This window comes from Pollicipes pollicipes, unplaced genomic scaffold, assembly GCF_011947565.3.
Source record: "Pollicipes pollicipes isolate AB1234 unplaced genomic scaffold, Ppol_2.1 Scaffold_6686;HRSCAF=7923_pilon_pilon_pilon, whole genome shotgun sequence".
Taxonomy (NCBI): Eukaryota; Metazoa; Arthropoda; class Thecostraca; order Pollicipedomorpha; family Pollicipedidae; genus Pollicipes; species Pollicipes pollicipes.
The window spans coordinates 15,375,246-15,394,560 of NW_023596921.1; the positions used below are offsets into that span (position 1 = coordinate 15,375,246).

The 19,315-nt window shown below is 50.9% G+C and overlaps 2 protein-coding genes across 2 annotated transcripts in view; both read left to right on the forward strand.

The window, feature by feature from the left end:
* Nucleotides 1–15,356, forward strand: part of LOC119107969 (putative serine--tRNA ligase, cytoplasmic) — a 30,805-nt gene extending 15,449 nt beyond the window's left edge. The window contains exons 7-8 of the mRNA XM_037231558.1: nt 15,073–15,126; nt 15,174–15,356. Coding sequence (XP_037087453.1) covers nt 15,073–15,126; nt 15,174–15,356 — 237 coding nt within the window. The remainder of the gene's footprint in view (nt 1–15,072; nt 15,127–15,173) is intronic.
* The window catches only part of LOC119107970 (MARCKS-related protein 1-B-like), a 38,572-nt gene continuing 34,219 nt past the window's right edge, over nt 14,963–19,315 (forward strand). The window contains exon 1 of the mRNA XM_037231559.1: nt 14,963–15,126. The gene's annotated coding sequence lies outside the window, so the exon portion shown is untranslated. The remainder of the gene's footprint in view (nt 15,127–19,315) is intronic.

The following is a 19,315-nucleotide window of genomic DNA, read 5'->3' on the forward strand; positions in this document are numbered from 1 at the left end:
GGATGCGTGTGGTCGCTGGCGATACTTTTGTACCATCTGAAAATAATATTTACATCACCGCATATTTATTTGGGCATGTATGAAAATTCCAGTGCGGGCAATAATGTGCTGCAAAGCTTAAAGGAGCTTTGAACCCGCGTTTTGGAACTTACTGCTATACACAGTATTGACACAAAGTAATTACGTGTGTCGAGCGCGGAAGCCACATGGGTGGTACAACTGTGTCGCGTAGACGTATAGGTAAACGGGAACGAGTCAGGTCTTCGTAAAGCAAACAACGCGAGTTGATTTTGATAACACGGCTCCCGGAGCATACACCTCCTCCAAGGGCGGGAATGGCACCCAAACAAGGACACGTTAACCAGAGGGGGGGGGGGGGGGGCAGTGGGGTAGCTCACCCCTCCCAAATTTGAAAACTGGAGGTTGCATGCAACTTCCATTCTGGCCTGTCGAGGGCTTATTTGGGCTATTTAAGGTCCCTTTTGACCAAAAGAGAGCAATTCTGAATTTGAGAAGGATCATCTTGGCCTGCATATGCCCATTCTGATCTGTATACGGCCCATTATTGACTGTGGCGGGCCATTCTGACCTGTAAAGGCTACATTCGGACCTTAAGAGGGTCATTCTGGCCTGGAAAGACCCATTTTGGCCTGAAGACTACTGATGGAGTCTGCATGGCTAATGGGTCATCTACACTGAGTGTAGATGGCCCAAGAGTGTGTCTGCGCTGAGTGTAGATGACCCATTAAGACGTGCAGATACATTATGATCTAAAGAAGGTTCATTACTTACTGTCGATAGCTGAACTCCATTTAAACTTGTCGAGAGCTCATCCTGGCTTGTAGGAGCTCACTTTCTAATCTTAGAGGGCCCATTTTGGCATTTTGAAGTCACCCTCCAGCTGGGACATAGTTCCCGCGCCCCTGCATCCTAAATCTCTCGGTTACATCGCCGTCAGTTTCACGTGTAACATGATCAGCGCGGCTCTAGTAGTGCACCACAGGGCTGGGCTGGTGATGCGACTGCGTCCGCGGCTGGGCCTGGGCTTATTGCGGCTGGGCTCAAGCCTGGTACCACGGCTGAGTCTGGACCTGAGACCATGGCTGGGCTCAAGCCTGGTACCACGGCTGAGTCTGGACCTGAGACTGTGGCTGGGCGCAAGCCTGGTACCACGGCTGAGTCTGGACCTGAGACTATGGCTGGGCTCAAGCCTGGTACCACGGCTGAGTCTGGACCTGAGACTGAGGCTGGGCGCAAGCCTGGTACCACGGCTGAGTCTGGACCTGAGACTAGGCTGGGCTCAAGCCTGGTACCGCGGCTGAGTCTGGACCTGAGACTGTGGCTGGGCTCAAGCCTGGTACCACGACTGAGTCTGGACCTGAGACTGCGGCTTGGTCTGGACTGGGACTGCAGCTGGGCCTGGGCCTAGGACTGCGACCGGCCCTGGACCGAGAATTGCAACCTCCAGCCTGGTCTCCACAGAGGGTCTGTCACTACCGACACCGACGTAACTTGCCCTTTTCGGGATGTGTAATGTCTCCTTGTTGAATGTTGCCCGGACTGGGCAGGGGGTAACTCCACCCCGCCTTCCAGAAATCCGCCGCTGCTGGCCATGTTATGCCCAGCTACAGCCCAAGCCCCGGCCCCCAACCCGAGCCTCAGTGCCAGCCTTAGTCCCAGCCCAGCCCAGCCTCAGACCCAGACCCAGACCCAGGCCCAGACCTCAGACCCAGACCCAGCCCAGGCCCAGGCCCAGGCCCAGGCCAGACCCTGGCCCTGGCCAGCCCAGGTCCCGCAGGCCCAGGATCCAGCCCCAGCCGCAGTGCCAGTCCCACCCCCAGGCCCAGGCCAAGCCCAGCCGCACCCCTAGTCCCATTTCCAGGCCCAGACCCAGTCCCATGCCCAGTTCCAGTCCAGTCCCAGTCCCAGGTCCAGGCCCAGACCCAGACCCAGACCCAGTCGCAGTCCCAGGTCCAACCGCAGTCCCAGGCCTACGCCTAGCCGCAGTCCCAGGCCCACGCCTAGCCGCAGTCCCAGGCCCAGGCCCAGGTCCAGCCGCAGCCCCAATCCCAAGCCTAGCTGCAGTACCAGACAAAGGCCCATGCCCAGCCGCAGTCCCTGTCTCGGGCCCATGTCCAGGTCCAGGCTCAGCGTTAGTCCCAGGCCCAGGCCTAGCCTCAGTCCTAGGATCCAGGCCCAGCCGCAGACGCAGCCCAACATAGCCCCCGTGATGCACTACGTATCGCCGCGCTGATCACGCCTCGCATGCAGCCGGCGGCAATGTAGCCGAAGGGGATTTGGTTGCGTGGGCGCAGGCACTATATTCAAGTTTGGACAAGCCAAAATGCAAAAACTAACCCTCTGAGAATAGAAAGTGAGCCCCTACAACCCAGGATGAGCTCTCTACAAGTCAGAATGGATTTAAACTCTCGGCAGCAAATAATGAGTCTTCTTCAAGACATGGTGGTCTTGCATGTCTTCATGGGCCATCTACAGGCCAGAGCAAGCTCTCTTAAGGCGAGAATGACCTCTTTAAAGGTCAGAATTGGCGCTGTAAAGGCCAGCGGATGGGCCCGCCACAGTCAATAATGGGTCGTTTACATATCAGAATGGGCCTTTACAGGTCAGAATGTGTTCTGTTCAGGTTCAGAACTGTAGGCAATGTTGTAAAAAAGAAGGCCGCCACTGGCGTTCTTTTTTTCTTCAATTTTACATCACCGAGTATAACTAACCGTCTGATAAAAAGCACGGCATGGAAAATGCGTTGCAAAAAAAGCTGACAACAGGGCCGTTTGAGTGGCATAAAACTCTTTGTAAGACAACTGATGGTGCAGCACTGCGACAAAGTTTTAAACAGACGACAAACTTTACATCACATAGAAACGTCAGCCCACCCCGACGTTTTTGTCGACTTCGGCCTGACACTCGGGTATTTCGAGTGAGATTTCAGCTACTTCAGATGGGAAATGAAACCAACTATGATCTAATTTTGTTCCAACCATGTTTTCGTGCAGTTCCTTGCACCTCGTGTTCCTTACGTTCCATTGTGGGGAGAGCATTGGTGAGACACCGCCTCACCTCGCACATTACTAGGGTATGCGTCCACGTACAGAGGCGTAGCATTTGAAAACTGCAAAGGCGTTTTCTGAGGGCGGTGTCTGACTAAAACTGACACCACCAAAGTCAGCCCCGCGTCGGGTACGGACCTGAGGGGTCACTTCTCAGTCAGTCACAAAACCTGGGCCAGAGATTTACACCGATTAGGGTCCCCGTGTCTGTCAGGGGTCACAGTGCCCAACACAGAGTCCTTTGTCTGCAAAGGGGTCTGAGTAGACCAAATGTAGTGTTCGATTATGCCTGAAGAGGGGCCTGGGAGACCTACCAAAATCGTCAATCAAGGGCTCGGTTCGACATAAGGCCCGAAAAACTGGCTGTAGGTTACACAAGAATCGCGTCCCCTAGGGTCGTGACATGAAATATCAGTTAGAGGTTTCTTGCACCGTTTGAGGACCCTGGGACAATGTGGGTGTCTCAGTCTGTCAGAGGCCACGATCGCGGAACAGCTGGCTCCCTGTTAGTTCGAAACCTGGAGCCCCATTTCCCAAGCAGGAACAAGGTCACGGGCTTTGTTTGAGGAGGTCCGGAGAAGGGCCAAAGGGCTCGAGACCAAAGATCAAGGGCCTGATTGGAGGACCGAAGGGCCCGAAGGGTCTGTTATAGGTTATATAAAGTACGGAATGACGGGCGGACGGTCAAAAGGCCCCGTCTGTAGGGCCGTGATCTCAAACGACATTAAATGGGCCTTTTGTACCGATTGGAGACTCCTGAGACAGAGAGTGCTGTTATTCCGACCAAAGATCACTAACACCGAACAGCCGGCTCATGAGAGGTTCTGAAATCCCGGGGCTCATTTCCCAAACAGGGACATGGCCGGGCCCACGAGTTGCATTGGTCGGGACCATGCAACAATGCGGGGCTCTTGTATCGTTCAGGGGTCCACAGTGCCGAGACAGGTACACTGTATCAACAAGCGGAACCAAGGTGGTCAGAGAAAGATGTGCTGAGCAGCGACAGGGACGGGACCCTGAGTGACAGAGGCCTCCTGCGTTTGTCTGGGCCTCTGACAGTGACAGCTTAGGGGACAGTGACAGCCTATGAAACATGGCAGCTTATGGTGACTTCATACTGAGGAGATGGAAAAGTCTTATGTCAGTCAGGACCCCCAGTACCGAACGTTGGGCCTTCGAACCCACTCAAGCATGGGCCCGTCATGCCGAACTGGGGTCTATGTGCCAATCATTTGGCCACCTGTTCCGATCAGGGATGTTGCTGCATCACTAAGGGTTCCCGCGTCGATCTGAGGCCAACTGCGCCGGCCAAAAGGCCTCTCGCATTAGGGAGGGGACCAGTGTGGCATATGTATCCCTCTAAGGGCCTCCGGATCGACCAGGGGACCCCGCCCCATGTCGCCAGAATGTCAGCCGGAAGACACGCCGTGGTAGAACGAAATGGTCCTTCAGCCCTTGACCGGGGGCAATATTTGCCCACAACTGCTTCACCCAACGGTGTCTCCTGCACAGAAATAAGGGGTCTCTTTCGTGTCAAATAGAGTGAGTCGAGTTGAGTTCTGTTGTCAGTTGTGCTGTTGAGTGAGTTGGCTTGAGAAACGAACAAGGCCATCCCATGCTTGCATGAGTACGCTCATTCTTATGTAGACACGACTAGTACAATGAATTACATCAAAAGAGTTTGAGCCTGCGCGGCCGCAATTTTGGGAACAAGGGCAGCGATGGCCTGGATTGCGGTTTCCGTAAAAGCGATCGGCATTGGCCCCCACAAGTGGCACCAGGCGACAGGCGTTGTGCGCACAAGAACAGCCGTCGTAAAAACTGATTCGAATGTCTTTCAAAATTGATTTGTACCGCTCAGCGATAGGCTGAGTGTTCTATTTTCACAACCTCTGGTTGTTCTCTGAGTATGAATGCAGTTACAGCGACACGAAAGATGAATAGATCATAAGCTGTGACAGAACGTTTAGGATCGTGAAAAGGCAACGGAAGTTTTGGAGGCATGTTCGTGCTATTGAAGCAGGTACCACAAAGGATGGCGGCAAAACAAAATGAAGGCTGGTGCGGTAGACAATGGTTCAAGAGGCTATGGCCAGCCCTGACCGGCATTCCGCGAGCCCATTTATAAATTTAAAAGCAGGAGGTTGGGATTTTGTCGCACTTTTCTTAGATGCCGCAATGTTTATTACATTCGTCGGAGACCAAGAGGCATAACGTGGGTGTCAAGCTCAAGCGCTGAAATTGGAAAAGTGCGCAGAACTCCACGGGCAATTCGCAAGATGTTTTGTATGGTTCATAGAGGCTGAAGACCGTGTTGGCTTTCCTCCCTATATGCCACGGAAACGCAATTAATGATAAGAAAAATAGGGATTTGCACAGAAATGGTAACGTTTGACGGCCGATATCATACCGTGACCCGGATATACATCTAAACAATTTTAGTCTCTTCAGGCATTTGCAGCGCGTATGTTCCGTGCATTCGCATTGATAATCTTGCGTCAAGTACAACGCCGAGAAATTTGAAAGACGAAATGAAAGGAATGTTATATCCACCTAACAGCCGCAGATTTTGGAGCGGAGAAGCGGAACCCGTAACGCTCTTACCATTTCTGCACCTTGTTTAGGGAGGCGTGGAGCCGTGGCAGCGAATGGTCATACTCAACGTCCGAACACCAGATTGTGCTATCATCGCAAAAAAGTGGGGGAGGAAATTCCTGGTGTTAGTTGCATCTCACACGAAATGGTCTGATGGCAGAAATAAATCCAATGAGGTAATGTGCTAATGGCTTTTAAACCCGAACTGATAGGGCTTGAAACTAAGTGCAGGTTTAAAGACCATGTTGTAATCTCGGCTAATGTCAAGGAAGACGGCGGCCGTGTGATGTCGAAAACTACATTACTTTTGAAAGCACACGGTCTCATCTACGATCCAAGAGATCCGCTTCGCCACTATCCGCTCAAAAAGTTTTCCCAGACAGCTAGTAAAGTGGAATGGAGCAATAATTTGATGGATCTTTGGTCTTTCCCGGGTTTTAGAAGCGGAGTAATGATGGTGTCTCTTCATGACTCAGGAAAAACATAGCATGACCCCAAATCATGAAAAACTCAAATAAAATGAAGCATGTTTTCAGAAAGATTACAGAAAAAGAAAAGTGTAACTGATCATGACTTTCCGAGGTGTTGTCGGCGGATTTCATATCATGTGCTTTGTTCCAGGAACGAAAACAATACTCTATAGTCTTTGATACTGTCAGAAACAAAACAATTAGCGTGTAAACAAAAATGGCCATGCGCAAGATCCACCAAGCCTGGTTCGCAACTTCCGGAGGAGCTACACTGAGCGAGACTTTCAGCGAAGCATGATGATAAGATGCGTTTCTGAAATAATTTGGTTATTGAGGCGTAAAGTGGGCAATGAAAAAGAAGTGCGCTTTCCGGAAAGTGCTCGAACCTGTCCCCATAGTTGGCTCGGGGGAGTAGCAGCATGTACTTGATGGACGTTTGGCATTCCTGACAGACTTTTGGCACTCCTCTAATTCGTCTGGTTAGAGCACGTACATAATGTGGGGCAAGACGGTGAGGTACATCATGGTGGCGACGAAAGCAGCGGAAGGCACACTTCAGACGTGCAATAGCATTTTTAACTTCGCTGCTCCACTACGGTACTGGTATGCGACATGGGAGGGGGATGGTTAGTAAGTGGCATTGTCGCAGTCACTGTTGCATAGATAATGTGTGTAATAGGGTTAACACCCTGCTTTGGTGATTCGTAACGGTCGTAGTTCACATAACGAAGTTCCCGAAACCTGACCTAGTCGGCTGTTCGTAGATTCCAGCGGGGTTTGAATCGCGAAACTATGTCAGTGGCTGGATCGAAAGTGGTGCAAAGCTTAATTGGGAAATGGCTGCTGTCGTTTACATCGCCCTCAAAAGTCCAATCAAAGAAAGTCCCTATTGAGGGAAAGCACAGCGACAGGTCGATGACGGCTTCCAGGCCGATGGGCGAATGGTGGTATGCATTATTTCCTTTGTTTAACAAGACCAAATTACGAGCATCAATTAAGTCTTCAAACAAATGCCCAGGCCTTGATGCCGTATGCGGCCTTGATGCCGTAACCTCAGGCTGGGCGTGTCCATTGAAATCACCGAGGACGAGAAGAGGGTTGCGGAGGTGAATAGCTAGGCCGTAAAGTTGCCGTGAAAGCTCCGCATTATCGAAAGTTGCCGGAACGTACAAGGAGCACACATCGATGCTGCGGTCATGAAGTCGCACAGGACATGCTACAGCCTTGAGAGGTGTGGCGAGTGAAAGGTGCATGTGTGTAGCTTCATTTTTTATATAGAGTGACACAAAATCTCAGCGACGCTCACTGCCTGTGTCGTCACAACGATGTAATGGATAATTTGGCATTTTAAAGTTATACCTGTCGGTAGGACGAAACAATGCTTCTTGTACGGCGATAATGACGGGAGCTAATGCCCCAAAAATGGCTCTCATTTCAGATCCTTTGAAAAAGAACCGTGACAATTCCACTGTGCGACAAAACACATTTACTGGTGATTTGAACATCCCCACCGATTGGCGGTAATCGGCCGAACAAACTAACCGAGGCTGGTCCGAGGCCACCCTGACAGGGGGCGTTACAAGCGGTCTACGCTGGGGCGTCTTGTGGCAAGTATTGTGCAGAGGGCGGTCAAAGGTTCGTGCGGCGGTCAAAGGGACACGGACCAAGACGGTTTTTTTGCCGACCGTTCGTAGCCGGAGGACTGGAGCGCCGACCGGCCTGGGTTGAAAGGTCACGGAAGGCTGTGCGTCCGAAGTCGTGACCATGGCGGTCTGGAGGGAACCACTTTGCTCGGTTTGTGTGTTTGATGTAACAGAGAGTCTTGAATGGAGCAAGAATTTTCGTTGGCAGTAACTGGGGAATCGGTTCTATCTGTGTAGCACATGTTGGTAATTTTACTTTTGTTGCTTGCGCGTATGATTTTGAGAAAGACTGAGGCATTTTTGCCTCGACAATGCGTCGTGCTAGTTGGAAGAACAGACCTGTCTTGGCCTTTTCGGAGCAGATTTGTGGTCTAGCGCAAATACAGTGCCTTTGGTGGTGCTCCTTGCAAAGTGAACCGAAACTTTTACTTTCTTGCTACAGAATTCGGTGGTTCGGAGAAGAGCCTTGGTCTAAGCACAAGAGGTTGTTTTAATGACGAATGATCCATTGGCTGGCGGCTTAGTTTGAAGATTGCACGGACCACAAATAGCCTGAATTTGTTTTGATGGCCAGAAGATGTTGCTTGTTCTGAAGGAGACACTCTCGTCACAGCGTTGCATGACAACAAAAGAGCCGAGCGGATCGAGAATGAGCCCAGAGGTCTGGCAATCACTGGTCATGGTCGAGCAAGGGTCACCATCAGAGTGAGCAGGCACCGGGATGGTCAAAGACGAGCGAAGGTCGATGGAAGCGTGTGAGCCAATGGAATGGGCCAGGAAAACGCGGAGGTCGCCAGGCGAAGTGGTCGCCAAAATGGGGCTAGCGGCACTTTCATCGGCTACGACCAAGGGGGAATCAATATCAGAGGCCGAGGTTGATTCCGAGTTAGTGTCGGCCTTCTTCCCTTTACCTCGCTTCCCCACAGTGGGGGAACGGGAAGAGAGAAACAAAAACTAACTGAAAAGGCTTATGTTTTGAACGAGCATGCACTCAAAAGTGACGACAACGACGATGAGAAAAGAGGACTCCTGGCAGAGAGCCACAACAGGAGCAACCACTCTGCATCAGAAAATTTATTGCCAGCCGGGCAAAGTCAGCGAATTGGTCAATGATATCTGATGAGCGTTCTAGCACGTTTGGTTGTCTAGATTAGAGCCTTTTCGACCAGAAATGATCCTTTCAAGGCTAAGGGATGAAGAAAAATGGTTAACGGTGGAACAGACTTGCGTGTGCCTGGGGGACCAACCGCCGAGCTGTGACTCGCGCATGTGCGCTGGGTAACCGGTCGGGGTCCCTCTGTCGGGTGTCCTAATACGAATAACGTTTTGTGCTACAAAACGCAAGTCATGCATTCTTCATGGTTAGTATTGAAATGAGGCGTGAAATCAAATAACTTGAGAAAAGCACTATTACCGAGCAAGTGAATTCACGTTGACACTCTAAACTCATGGAGAAATATGCAAGAACACCACGAGAAAGGGCAAAAACACTAGCACATAGCACATCTTGCTCAGCGAACACTTCCAGCCCGTGCTGCCATCTCATGGGATATTGAACAACTACAAGTGAGCTCTCGTGCAAACGTTTCATGACACAATCAAACAATTACATTTATGGGAGCATATTTGCTAGATAAAGAACTTTTGATTTTTAAAGCGGTCTTTTCCGCTTAAAAGTAAATCAATAATTACAAGTGAGCTTATTTCATCATATATGATGCTTGTTTCAAGATCTTCGAGTGTGAAACATTCCCCTGAATGTCGGCTGCCTTTTGTGAAAAACAAAGAATGGGATGTAATTCACAGGAACACATCTTAGTAAATCCTAGTGCGGTATCGCTGACGGCTACCGCTGTCAGTGATCTTGCTGTATAATCACCACAGCTATGATTATGCGACAAATACACTTGCCACCGTTGGGAAAAACATACCTAAACCGTTATCTGGGCCACGCTGTGCATTTAAAGAATGCTGTATATTGCAGTAATTATTCTTCATCCCAATGCAGCTGCTATCATTAAAAAACCTGCCGAGTCTTTGCAGACTACCTGATATATGAAGTAGTTAGCATGACAAAATATCAAGCTTTTACAGGATGTCATTTGGAATTAAGTTGACATGACACTTATAGTGATGTGCTTAGGTATCCGCTACCTAGCAAAGCAATAGTTAAATTTCTTGTTCTGTATTGATTTAGCCCGGCATTCTCTCCTTGTGCATATGCATGGAGGGAGCTCAGAGCAGAATTAATTGGGGAGGGGCTTAGGTCAGCATGGGGGGAGCACTCTCCCGAAGGTATATAAAGTGATGCACATACTACCAGGATTCCTTCCTACCAGGCCAAACACTCTGCCGACACCAGTTCATCTGATCACAGCAGTATGGCAGCGCCACCAGTACCCCCTCCCCTTCCTCCTCTTCATCCCATATTTTATGTCATAAGTTTGTCTCAGGTCCAGCTAGCGCCGGCGCTGACCTCACTTAGGCCGGGGCCTCCACGCCGGTGCCGTAGGTGGCTGCCCCTAACCTACATGCAACGTCAAATTCCCCGCAAGATTGTCACTCATGCAACGTCAAATTCCCTACAAGATTGTCACTCTGTCAAATCCCCAAGGTCACAGGTCACAAGGTCCAAATCACTCTGTCAATCCCCAATCCCCTCTCTGCGTTTTTGTTACGCAATCATTGAAGCTAGTGCTTGATTCCATGGAGCATAAAAGGTTGACAGCAGCGGTTTTTGGTATCGAGCTTTTTCGCAAATCACTGCAACAATCCCCGATGCTAAATTAAAACTGCCGCCAATGGCTCGCCGTCGACGAAGAGAGACATGAAACGTTTTTTCCCTCCAAGACTTCCCCTCATGTGCAAAATGGACCCGTCCAGGCGATCACAACCTCAGCGGTTGAGCCGAACAGCCAATGAGCGAGGTCCCATAGCTTTGTAATGCAGGATAAATTAAAGACGCTTGCTGGCAAGGAGTAAAGACAAGTTTGTTGTAAGTTTAATCCGAATGTTTGAATCGCATGGGTTTCAGATTCAGGGTAGGCGATGAGCAATGCTTTCTGTTTGAGCCCTGGCTCCCACCATCCGATCATGATATTCCAGTTCAGCGGCGATATTTCGCGGCAGGAAGGTGAGGAGGCGCTCTAACCGATTGAGTTGCTGGTCGAAGGGCAGATGGTCGAGCTAGGGTGGATTTTGCCTAACCCATCGCTAGCCTCCCGCGTCGAGTCTAAGTCAAGTCGGGCCTTGCCTTAGATTACGGTTCATGGAGGGAATTATGGTCACTCTCTGATTAATATCGAGGTTTTTTTCGCAAATCACTGCAATCAGAGAGAGGTTGTGATTTCCTCCATGAACTTTAATCTAAGGCAAGGCACGACTTGACTTAGACTCGACCCGGGAGGCTAGCGATGGGTTAGGCAAAATCCGCCCTAGCTCGACCATCTGCCCTCCGACCAGCAACTCAGTGAGTTAGAGCGCCGCCTCCTCACCTTCCCGCCACGAAATTCCGCCGCTGAACTGGAATATCATGATGGGATGATGGGAGTCAGGGTTCACACAGAAAGCATTGCTCATCGCCCACTCTGATTCCTGAAACCAAGGCGATTCAAACATTAGAATCAAACTCACAACAAACTTGTCTTTACTTCTTGCCAGTAAGTGTCATTAATTTTTTCTGCATTGGGAAGCTATGGGACCTCGCTCATTGGCTGTGCAGCTTAACCACTGAAGTCGTGATCGCTTGGACGAGTCCATTTTGCACATAAGGGGAAGTTTTTGAGGCAAAAAGCCGTTCCACGTCTCTCTTCGTAACGGGGAGTCATTAGCGGCACTTTCAATTTAGCATCGGGATTGTAAGACCCACAGCGTACCCTGCTTCTAACAACAATAAGCTCGCTCAATCCATGGTTTCAAATCAAGTACCCTTGAGTGTCATGTGCCTTCGTAAATTTGTCATTATTGACATTTCGGGTAGACTAGATCACGCAGAGGTTCAGAAATGTCCGATTGGCAACATAACATCACCCAAAGTTGTTTTTGAATGCCCGCAATGGAAGCCCGGGAGCGTACTCCAAGCCCAGTCGCGCCAACGCTCGCCGTTTTAATGTGTTCTATGTTCATGACGATCACGATTTCATCCAGCATATCTATAACGGGTTGGTGTTATTCGCCATTTGCAAGCAAGAATCTACCCGCCTTGTTGGAGCTTTACACGCATGCAACTCTGCGTGCAATATCTCGTATTCAACACACTCGTCATGGGTAACAATCACACGCATCGCTTCTTACAATGCCATCGCTGACTACGTGCCATTGCGACCAGATTGCAATGCCAACTACAAAGAAAAGATGACTGCAGTAATCGGACACATCTTGCCGTTCATTCCCGTCAGGGGCGCAGCCGGGGTTTGAGACGGGAGGGGCTGCCAGGATTTGCAACGGAGAAAGGTTATGACCCCAGCCCCAATCACGGCCGGTTTACCAAAGGATCGAGACGAGACATCAGTTCCACGGTCAGAATAATTGTTTCGACCATTTTCCCTCAGTGGAACAGAAACAAATCCCCTTGATCCGAGGCGCTAGAACCAGCATGCTCCATCTATAAGAGCCGTGCACCTGCTCTGCATCTGCCTCCATCTACCTGCAGTCGCGGGATGATGGTTTTGGTTTGTGAAATGATGAAGTGAAAAAGAAATGATGGTGATGGTTTCGTGAAATGGACTCTTCCAAGCGATCATGACGTCAACGGCTGGGCTCTACCGCCTGTGAGTCAGGGATTGCCGTACTATGTACTTTCGCCATGATTTATGACGTCCCTGTATTGCTATCTGTTCGCCATCGAGTGCACTGTTTTCACAATACAATGTGCAAAACATATACGCACATGTGCGAAATTTTGCCAGGGCAAGATGGGTCAGCCTGGTGGAATGCTTCGGTATCAATCACTTTTGCATTAAGGGAGTGTTTGGCATTTGCATGAGGCTGGGACTAAAAAAATCCATAGTGAAGATACTTCGGTGCAGTTAACCGCCCTAACCTTTTTGATACCTACGCCCCTCTAGTTTCTAAGCTATACGTTCGCGAAGATGTTCAGACTATTTCGCGCAGACTATTTCAAGGTCATCTAGGCATCTATGACGCCATCATTCGCCATTTATATCCTTCTATTTCAATGATCATGCGGTGAACAGGGCCAAGGAAGATATCACTGTCGTTCATGTCTGGCGTTCGTGAGGGCGGTTTCCATATATAAAGGCCATCAATTGGCTCTCAGTCAATGTTGTGCAAGGCACGACGACGCTACCAAACAATGGCGTATTGACGGGCATGTTTACTAGATGTAGAGGTTGTGTTGTCTAGGGCAGTATTTTCCACTAAAATTATACGAATAGTTAAAGGTGAGGTTATTGATGATATCTGACGCTTGCATCCATATCGGCTTATGATGTAGTATCACGTTGGCTTTTATGCGTCTTATGTATTTCATTCGAGTTTGGGACTGCAGTTGAGAGCCTGCTGTACATCGTGGCACCACGCAGATCAGCCGGAAGCGAAACATTCCAATATTGAAAAGTGTGAGACATGCTCTACGATATATGATTAAAAATGTATCGTCAGTTGACAAATTATCCATCCAAGTAACAGCACGCGCATCACAATTTCCCGTTCAGGTTGACTTCATGGCAAGCTCAAGACGTTGATCACCTTGTTGTCATGTTCGACTTAATAGGTCCAGGGTGATGCATGATCTAAGCAGCTTGTCTAAGTTTGAGATTCTTTCTTTGATGACGACAGTTTCTAGAACATGCAAACGGAGTTTGTTTGACGTCAGTTGGCAGCCTTAGAAAAAAATGTTTTCCATCTTTTGCATGAAGCAATCGCTGTCTCACTCCAAAACAACATGCTTTTTTAACGTCACACATTAAAAAAGGACCTATCTAGGTGTGTTCTCCTACCTATATGGGCATACGAAACAGAATAAGGTGAACCGCCGTCTCCTTCCCATTGAAAAGAATATGCTGTCAAATCTTACATATGTGCTTATCAGCGGCACATGTAGAAGCTCCCAATGAACCCAAGATTTAAAATTTTAGTTGAAACCCCTGTTTAAAGGGAGTGTTCCACTTTGTATCAGGGTGGGGGTAAAATCAAATAGACACAGTAAAGATCATTCGGTGTAGATCACGACCTGACCATTCTTAAGACTTAATCCCCTCTAGTTTCTGAGCTACACGCCCACGAAGATATGCAGACTATTTCAGGGAGACTATTTCAAGGTCATCAAGGCCACCCAACCATCTACGACGCCATGAAAACGCCATTAAAATCATGTCATTCCATCAGTCATGCGAAAGTCAAAGCCAAGACATGTATAAATGTCTATTCGTTCATATCTGGCGTTCGAGAGCACAATTTCCAGAAGTAACGACCGTCAACAGGCTCACCAAAGTACGGTGACGTAATCAAACAATGACGTATTAAGAAGCATACTTACCAACCATTGAAATTGTGTTGTCTAGAGTAGTTTTTTCCGCTTCAAAGCATACCGATAGTTATAAGTGAACTTACTTCGTCGTATCTAATACCTGTTTCAATATTTTCAAATGTGGAACACTCGCTTTAAGCGTACGGGAATATCTTGCACAGGCAAGAGGCATCGCTTTCCATATGACAACATTCATATGCATGTGCCGGTACAAATGCCGTTGGCATTAGCCCCCGGATGCCTTCCATTCATAAAAAAGTGCTAAGCCTTGCAAGCCTTCATTCTGCAAGCGTTGCTGCATGCTTGTAAGCATACAGGCGAAGTCATCTCAAAACATCTCCCCGGTCTCTAGAAACTGCCCATATTAAACCCCATGTCTGTTCTCAGCAAAACCGTCCTCCCTTCCTCTTGACGTGCGCGCTCGCTGTGAACGGTCCGGTAGCGCACACGCATCGCGCGGCCGCAGCGGTGGGGGCGCCGTGACGTTTTTCGTTTCGCGCCGCGGTCCCGGGTGCGGCGTCGCGCCGCGTGCACCCCCGTCCGGCCGCGATCTCGCGCGCTCGCGCGCGGACCGGCGCGGGTTGTCCGCGAGGCGCGCGGCCGGGGCAGCCGTACTTGAAACGGCGGCCGCCGGCGGCGCGGCCGGCGGCCAGCCCGCCAAGGGCAGCCCGCGCCGCCGGCCCCTATTGATTTGAACGCGGCGCCGCGCGGAGCGCACCGCTGAGTCGACGGTCCTCTCGCGGGAGCCTTGCGAAGCCTTGTGAAGCGCTGTGCGGACGTGCGCGGGGTGCGTTGTGCTGCGGCAGGTGCGCGAGGACGGTGAGGAGCTGAGCTTGGGGACGCTGCGGACGCCGACGCAGGTGAGCACGGCGGCACAGGCCTTTTGAAATCGGCCTGTTGCGCCGAGCGCGCCACGGAAGGTCGGCGCGTCGACACGCTGGGGTTTGCGCACGTGAGCGACGTGCCTGCACCGAGGTGGCGCATCTTCGGAGGCTCGCGCGCCGACCCGTGCGACACGTGCCAGTCGTGCGCGAGCTGGCGCCGGCTGGGCTCCAATGTGCTGATGCTGTCTGGCGCATGCGGCCACTGATTGCGCCATCTGCCGCGACAGAGGAGTGTGCGCATACTTTGCGCTCTAAACTTCCTCGAGTGTCAAACTTGCCATTTCCTTTTGAATGCTACCCGTTTTGTTGACATCAGACGTTGAGCATAAAAGTTTGACTTCAGCCGCATCTGTCGCCGAAGCCGTGAGCGCCTTTCAGGGAAACCCCGCCAGAGACGCGCTGGCGGCTGGCACACTCGGGCGTGGCAGGTACGCCGGATGATCTCCTGATAACTGGACATTGACTGGATAAATATTTTTGCCCTTCTCTTCCCACACTGACCCAATACGGGACACGCAGCGGATTGATGCGGCCTGATGTGGATGGCCGCATGCGTCGTGTGTCTCCGTCTGACAGCTCTAAATGGCTTAACACGCAGGGCAGTGACCTTTAACAAGATGCCTGTCGGCGGGATAGGAGTGTTGAGCGTATCGTGTTTCGTGAAATGGCGCATTGTCGCCGTATTTGGCGAGACCGACCGAGGATACTCTTCCTTCCGAGTGTGTCAGGAAAAGTGAACGGAAGTACGCCGTACGAGCCCACTGAATCGGAAAATGACGTCTGCCTAGCGAGTCTGAAGGTCCACCGAGCGGACTCGAAGGTTCGACGAGTGGGTGCATAGGCCCGAAGGTCCGCCGAACGGCTACGAAGATACACCGAGCGGGGCCGAAGGTTCATCAAGCGGGTCTTAAAAGTCCACCGAACGGGTTCGAAGGTCCACCGGGCGGGTCCGAAGGTTCGCCGAGCGGGTCCGAGGTCCAGAGGTACGCCGAGTGGGTCCATTGGTCCGCCAAGCGGGTCCAAAGGTCTACCGAGCGGGTCCAAAAGTCCGCCAAGCGGGTCCAAAGGTCCACCGAGCGGGTCGAAAGGTCCACCGAGCTGGACGGAGGGTCCGCCAAGCGGGTCCGAAGTCCAAAGGTCCACCGAGTGGGCCCGAAGGTCCACCGAGCGGGTCGAATGGTCCGCCGAGCTGGTCCGAAGGTCAGCCCAACAGGATGGTGACTGCGACACCCTTGCTGCCGTGTTGTATGGGTACCAAACCACACTGCCTCGTATCGCAGTGGTAAAATGGTCACGTTTGAGGCAGCTTACCGGGCTGTTTTAATTTCCGCCATGATGTTCCCTTTGCCCGTGGCGTCGCAGATGAGGCTAATGTCTGAGTTAAGGGCAGTATAAGACGATGCTGGGCTCTGAGTTCAGGGCAGTATTAGGCAATACTGGGCTCTGAGTTCAGGGCTATGCTAGACGAGGCTAGGCTGCTCTGAGTTCAGGGCAGTATCAGGCGATGCTGGGCTCTGAGTTCAGGGGCAGTATTAGGCAATGCTGGGCTCTGAGTTCAGGGCAGTGCCAGACGAGGCTAGGCTGCTTTGAGTTCAGGGCAGTATAAGGCAATGCTGGGCTCTGAGTTCAGGGCGGCATCAGACGATGCTGGGCTCTGAGTTAGGGCAGCATCAGCAACATGCATGGCTGGCTAGAGCCTGAAACATCTGTACAGATCCTTGGGCGTTGGGCAAGAGCCCACACATTACAGGGAGAGAGCATGCTGAAAGCACGAGGTAGAGCACAAAATGTCAGGGTATGAGGCAAAACCATGGAAGAAGATATAAAGGATGTGCTGATCGTCTTGCAACTGTGAGGTCATCAAATATATTCTGTTCCTCTCTGTTGATATGTCCGATTGGGTAGTGTATCGGTCCCCCACGTAGGGAGCCCGGGCTCGAATCACGGTTGCACCACGGCTCCTCAGCGCTGATGTGGCCAATCCAGTCACCAGAGCTTCATAAGAGACGTGGCGATGTGCGTCGCGTTCCCTTAAAAAGTTATGGCTACGTTGATAAGCCTGACGACAAGCCATGGGCTTTACTCCTGCTTATCCTGCTTTAGATCAGTTCATAATTGACACAAATAAGGTCCTTTTCTAATCATGCACGCCTAAAAAGAGCTACAAACTACCATAATTGACCCCCTATGCATACTCAAATTGTGAGGTTTGGTATGTGTGGCCGAACTCAAACCAGAATAGTTTTAAACTTTTTTTGGAGTCACTCAGACCTTGAAGGGAAGTTTCCACATTTGAAGACATTGAGGCAAGCATGATATGGGATGAAATAAGCTCACTTGTATCTATTGGTATACCTTTAAGTGGAGGATATTTCTCAGTCAATGCAATTTCTCTGTTCTGTAAAGATAATCCTCAATGCGTCATTGTTTGATGACGTCATCGCACCTTGCATAACATTGATCGACAGCCATTTGATGCCGTTCTTTCTTAAAGTCGTGCTTACAAACGCCAGATATGAACGTCTTGACAATTATCCTTTTTGGCTTTTAGTCACCGCGTGGCCAGTGGAATGGCAGGATTTGAATGACGTTATTATGCTGTCATGGATGCCTGAGTGACCTTGAAATAGTTGTCCCGAAATAGTCTGCACACCCTCGCTGCCGTGTAGCTCACAACCTAGAGGGGTTTAGGCCCTAAGAAGGGTAGCACTGTGAACTGCATCAAATGACCCAAGTGATCGAAACCGCATACAAATGTAGGACACCCCCTTTAGTCTTCCACTTTTAAGTGACAAACATGGGCATATCTACATTTCAAATAATCGTGGAAGAATTAGTTTTATCCTTTAAAGACAACCAGGGCTGCATTTTGGGCTTACTATACTTAAATTCTTGTGATCTGTTGGTTGATCTGATGAGGTTTAATTGTCGACCTCTACGCTGTTTATATTATTTGCTACCAGCACCCTTGCAGCAATACACTTTTGCAACACTGCCGTTCGTTTCTAACTAATCCATCTGAAAGGGACGGGTTTGCACCTGCGCGCCGTCGTGCCTCCGATCGGCTCGGCGTGCCTTGGGGGACAGCGAAGCGGGATCGGCGGTCGGAGGAGCGGGCCGTCGCGCCGTCTGGCGGGCCGGCCGGCGCTCGGAGCCACCGCGGCCGCCGCGGCCGGGGCCGCTAATGCGCGCCTCTACACTCCCGTCACGGAGAGCTGGCCGCCCCACCGGCGCCGGCCGCCGCCTCCAGACGTCGTGTCTGTTCTCGTCCCGGCCCGGTGCGCCCCGCGGTCCAGCCGGTCACGTGACGTCCAGCGGAGGGACGGACAGATAGCCGCCGGCCCTGGTGCTCCCGGCGTCGGAGCCGGGAGCCGGGAGCCGGGAAGCCGGGAGCCGGGAGCCGGGAGCGGGAAGCCGGTGGTCACCCCGACTGCGCGCCGTCACGCGGTGACCGTACGGGTTACAGAGCGGGGCCCGACCCGGGCGGACCTGGTGTGGCTGGCACAGCGGTCACCGAACGTCGCGGTACAGTGTCCTAAACCGAGAGGACGGATCCACGTACTTCAATGTCGCCGCTTTGGAGCACAGGTTGTAAACAATCCACATTTGGTTCAGCTTTCAGCTTGGAATTATTTATGGCCGGGACGTGTCGGTGGAGCTTTGCGTTTTCGATGCGTATTGTGTGTGCTCATGCGGCGTGAACTAAAAGTTGCGGCCGGGGTGTCTTGTTTATTCTGTGGACAGACGCCGCAGCTGAATTCTTGGGATGACTGCCATTAGACGGCTCAGCTGCACAACAAAAGGAAGAGAGCAAAGTTGGACTTTTGAAACAGGTCTTTAGAGGATAGCGCCTATTTTCCACACCAAAAATATGACGTCAGTGATAGTGATGAAGAATATGTCGCGCGTCAGTCGAGTCATAAGATCGTGGGATAACACAAAATCCGACACTTGTGGTCCTGTCTGGAAAATTATCGGGAAATATATGTCGGGAAAGTAAGTCATCCTTTGAGCAGGAAACTCATGCCGTGGGTGTCAGTCTTAGGCTTGTACGCCACAAGTTTTGCTGGGCTTGCCCTGACCTCGTATCAAGGGGTCCATGAATTTAGCAGTATTTGGAGCTTCCGACTTCCTTAAATCAGTTCCAGAGCTACTTTATGAGGCA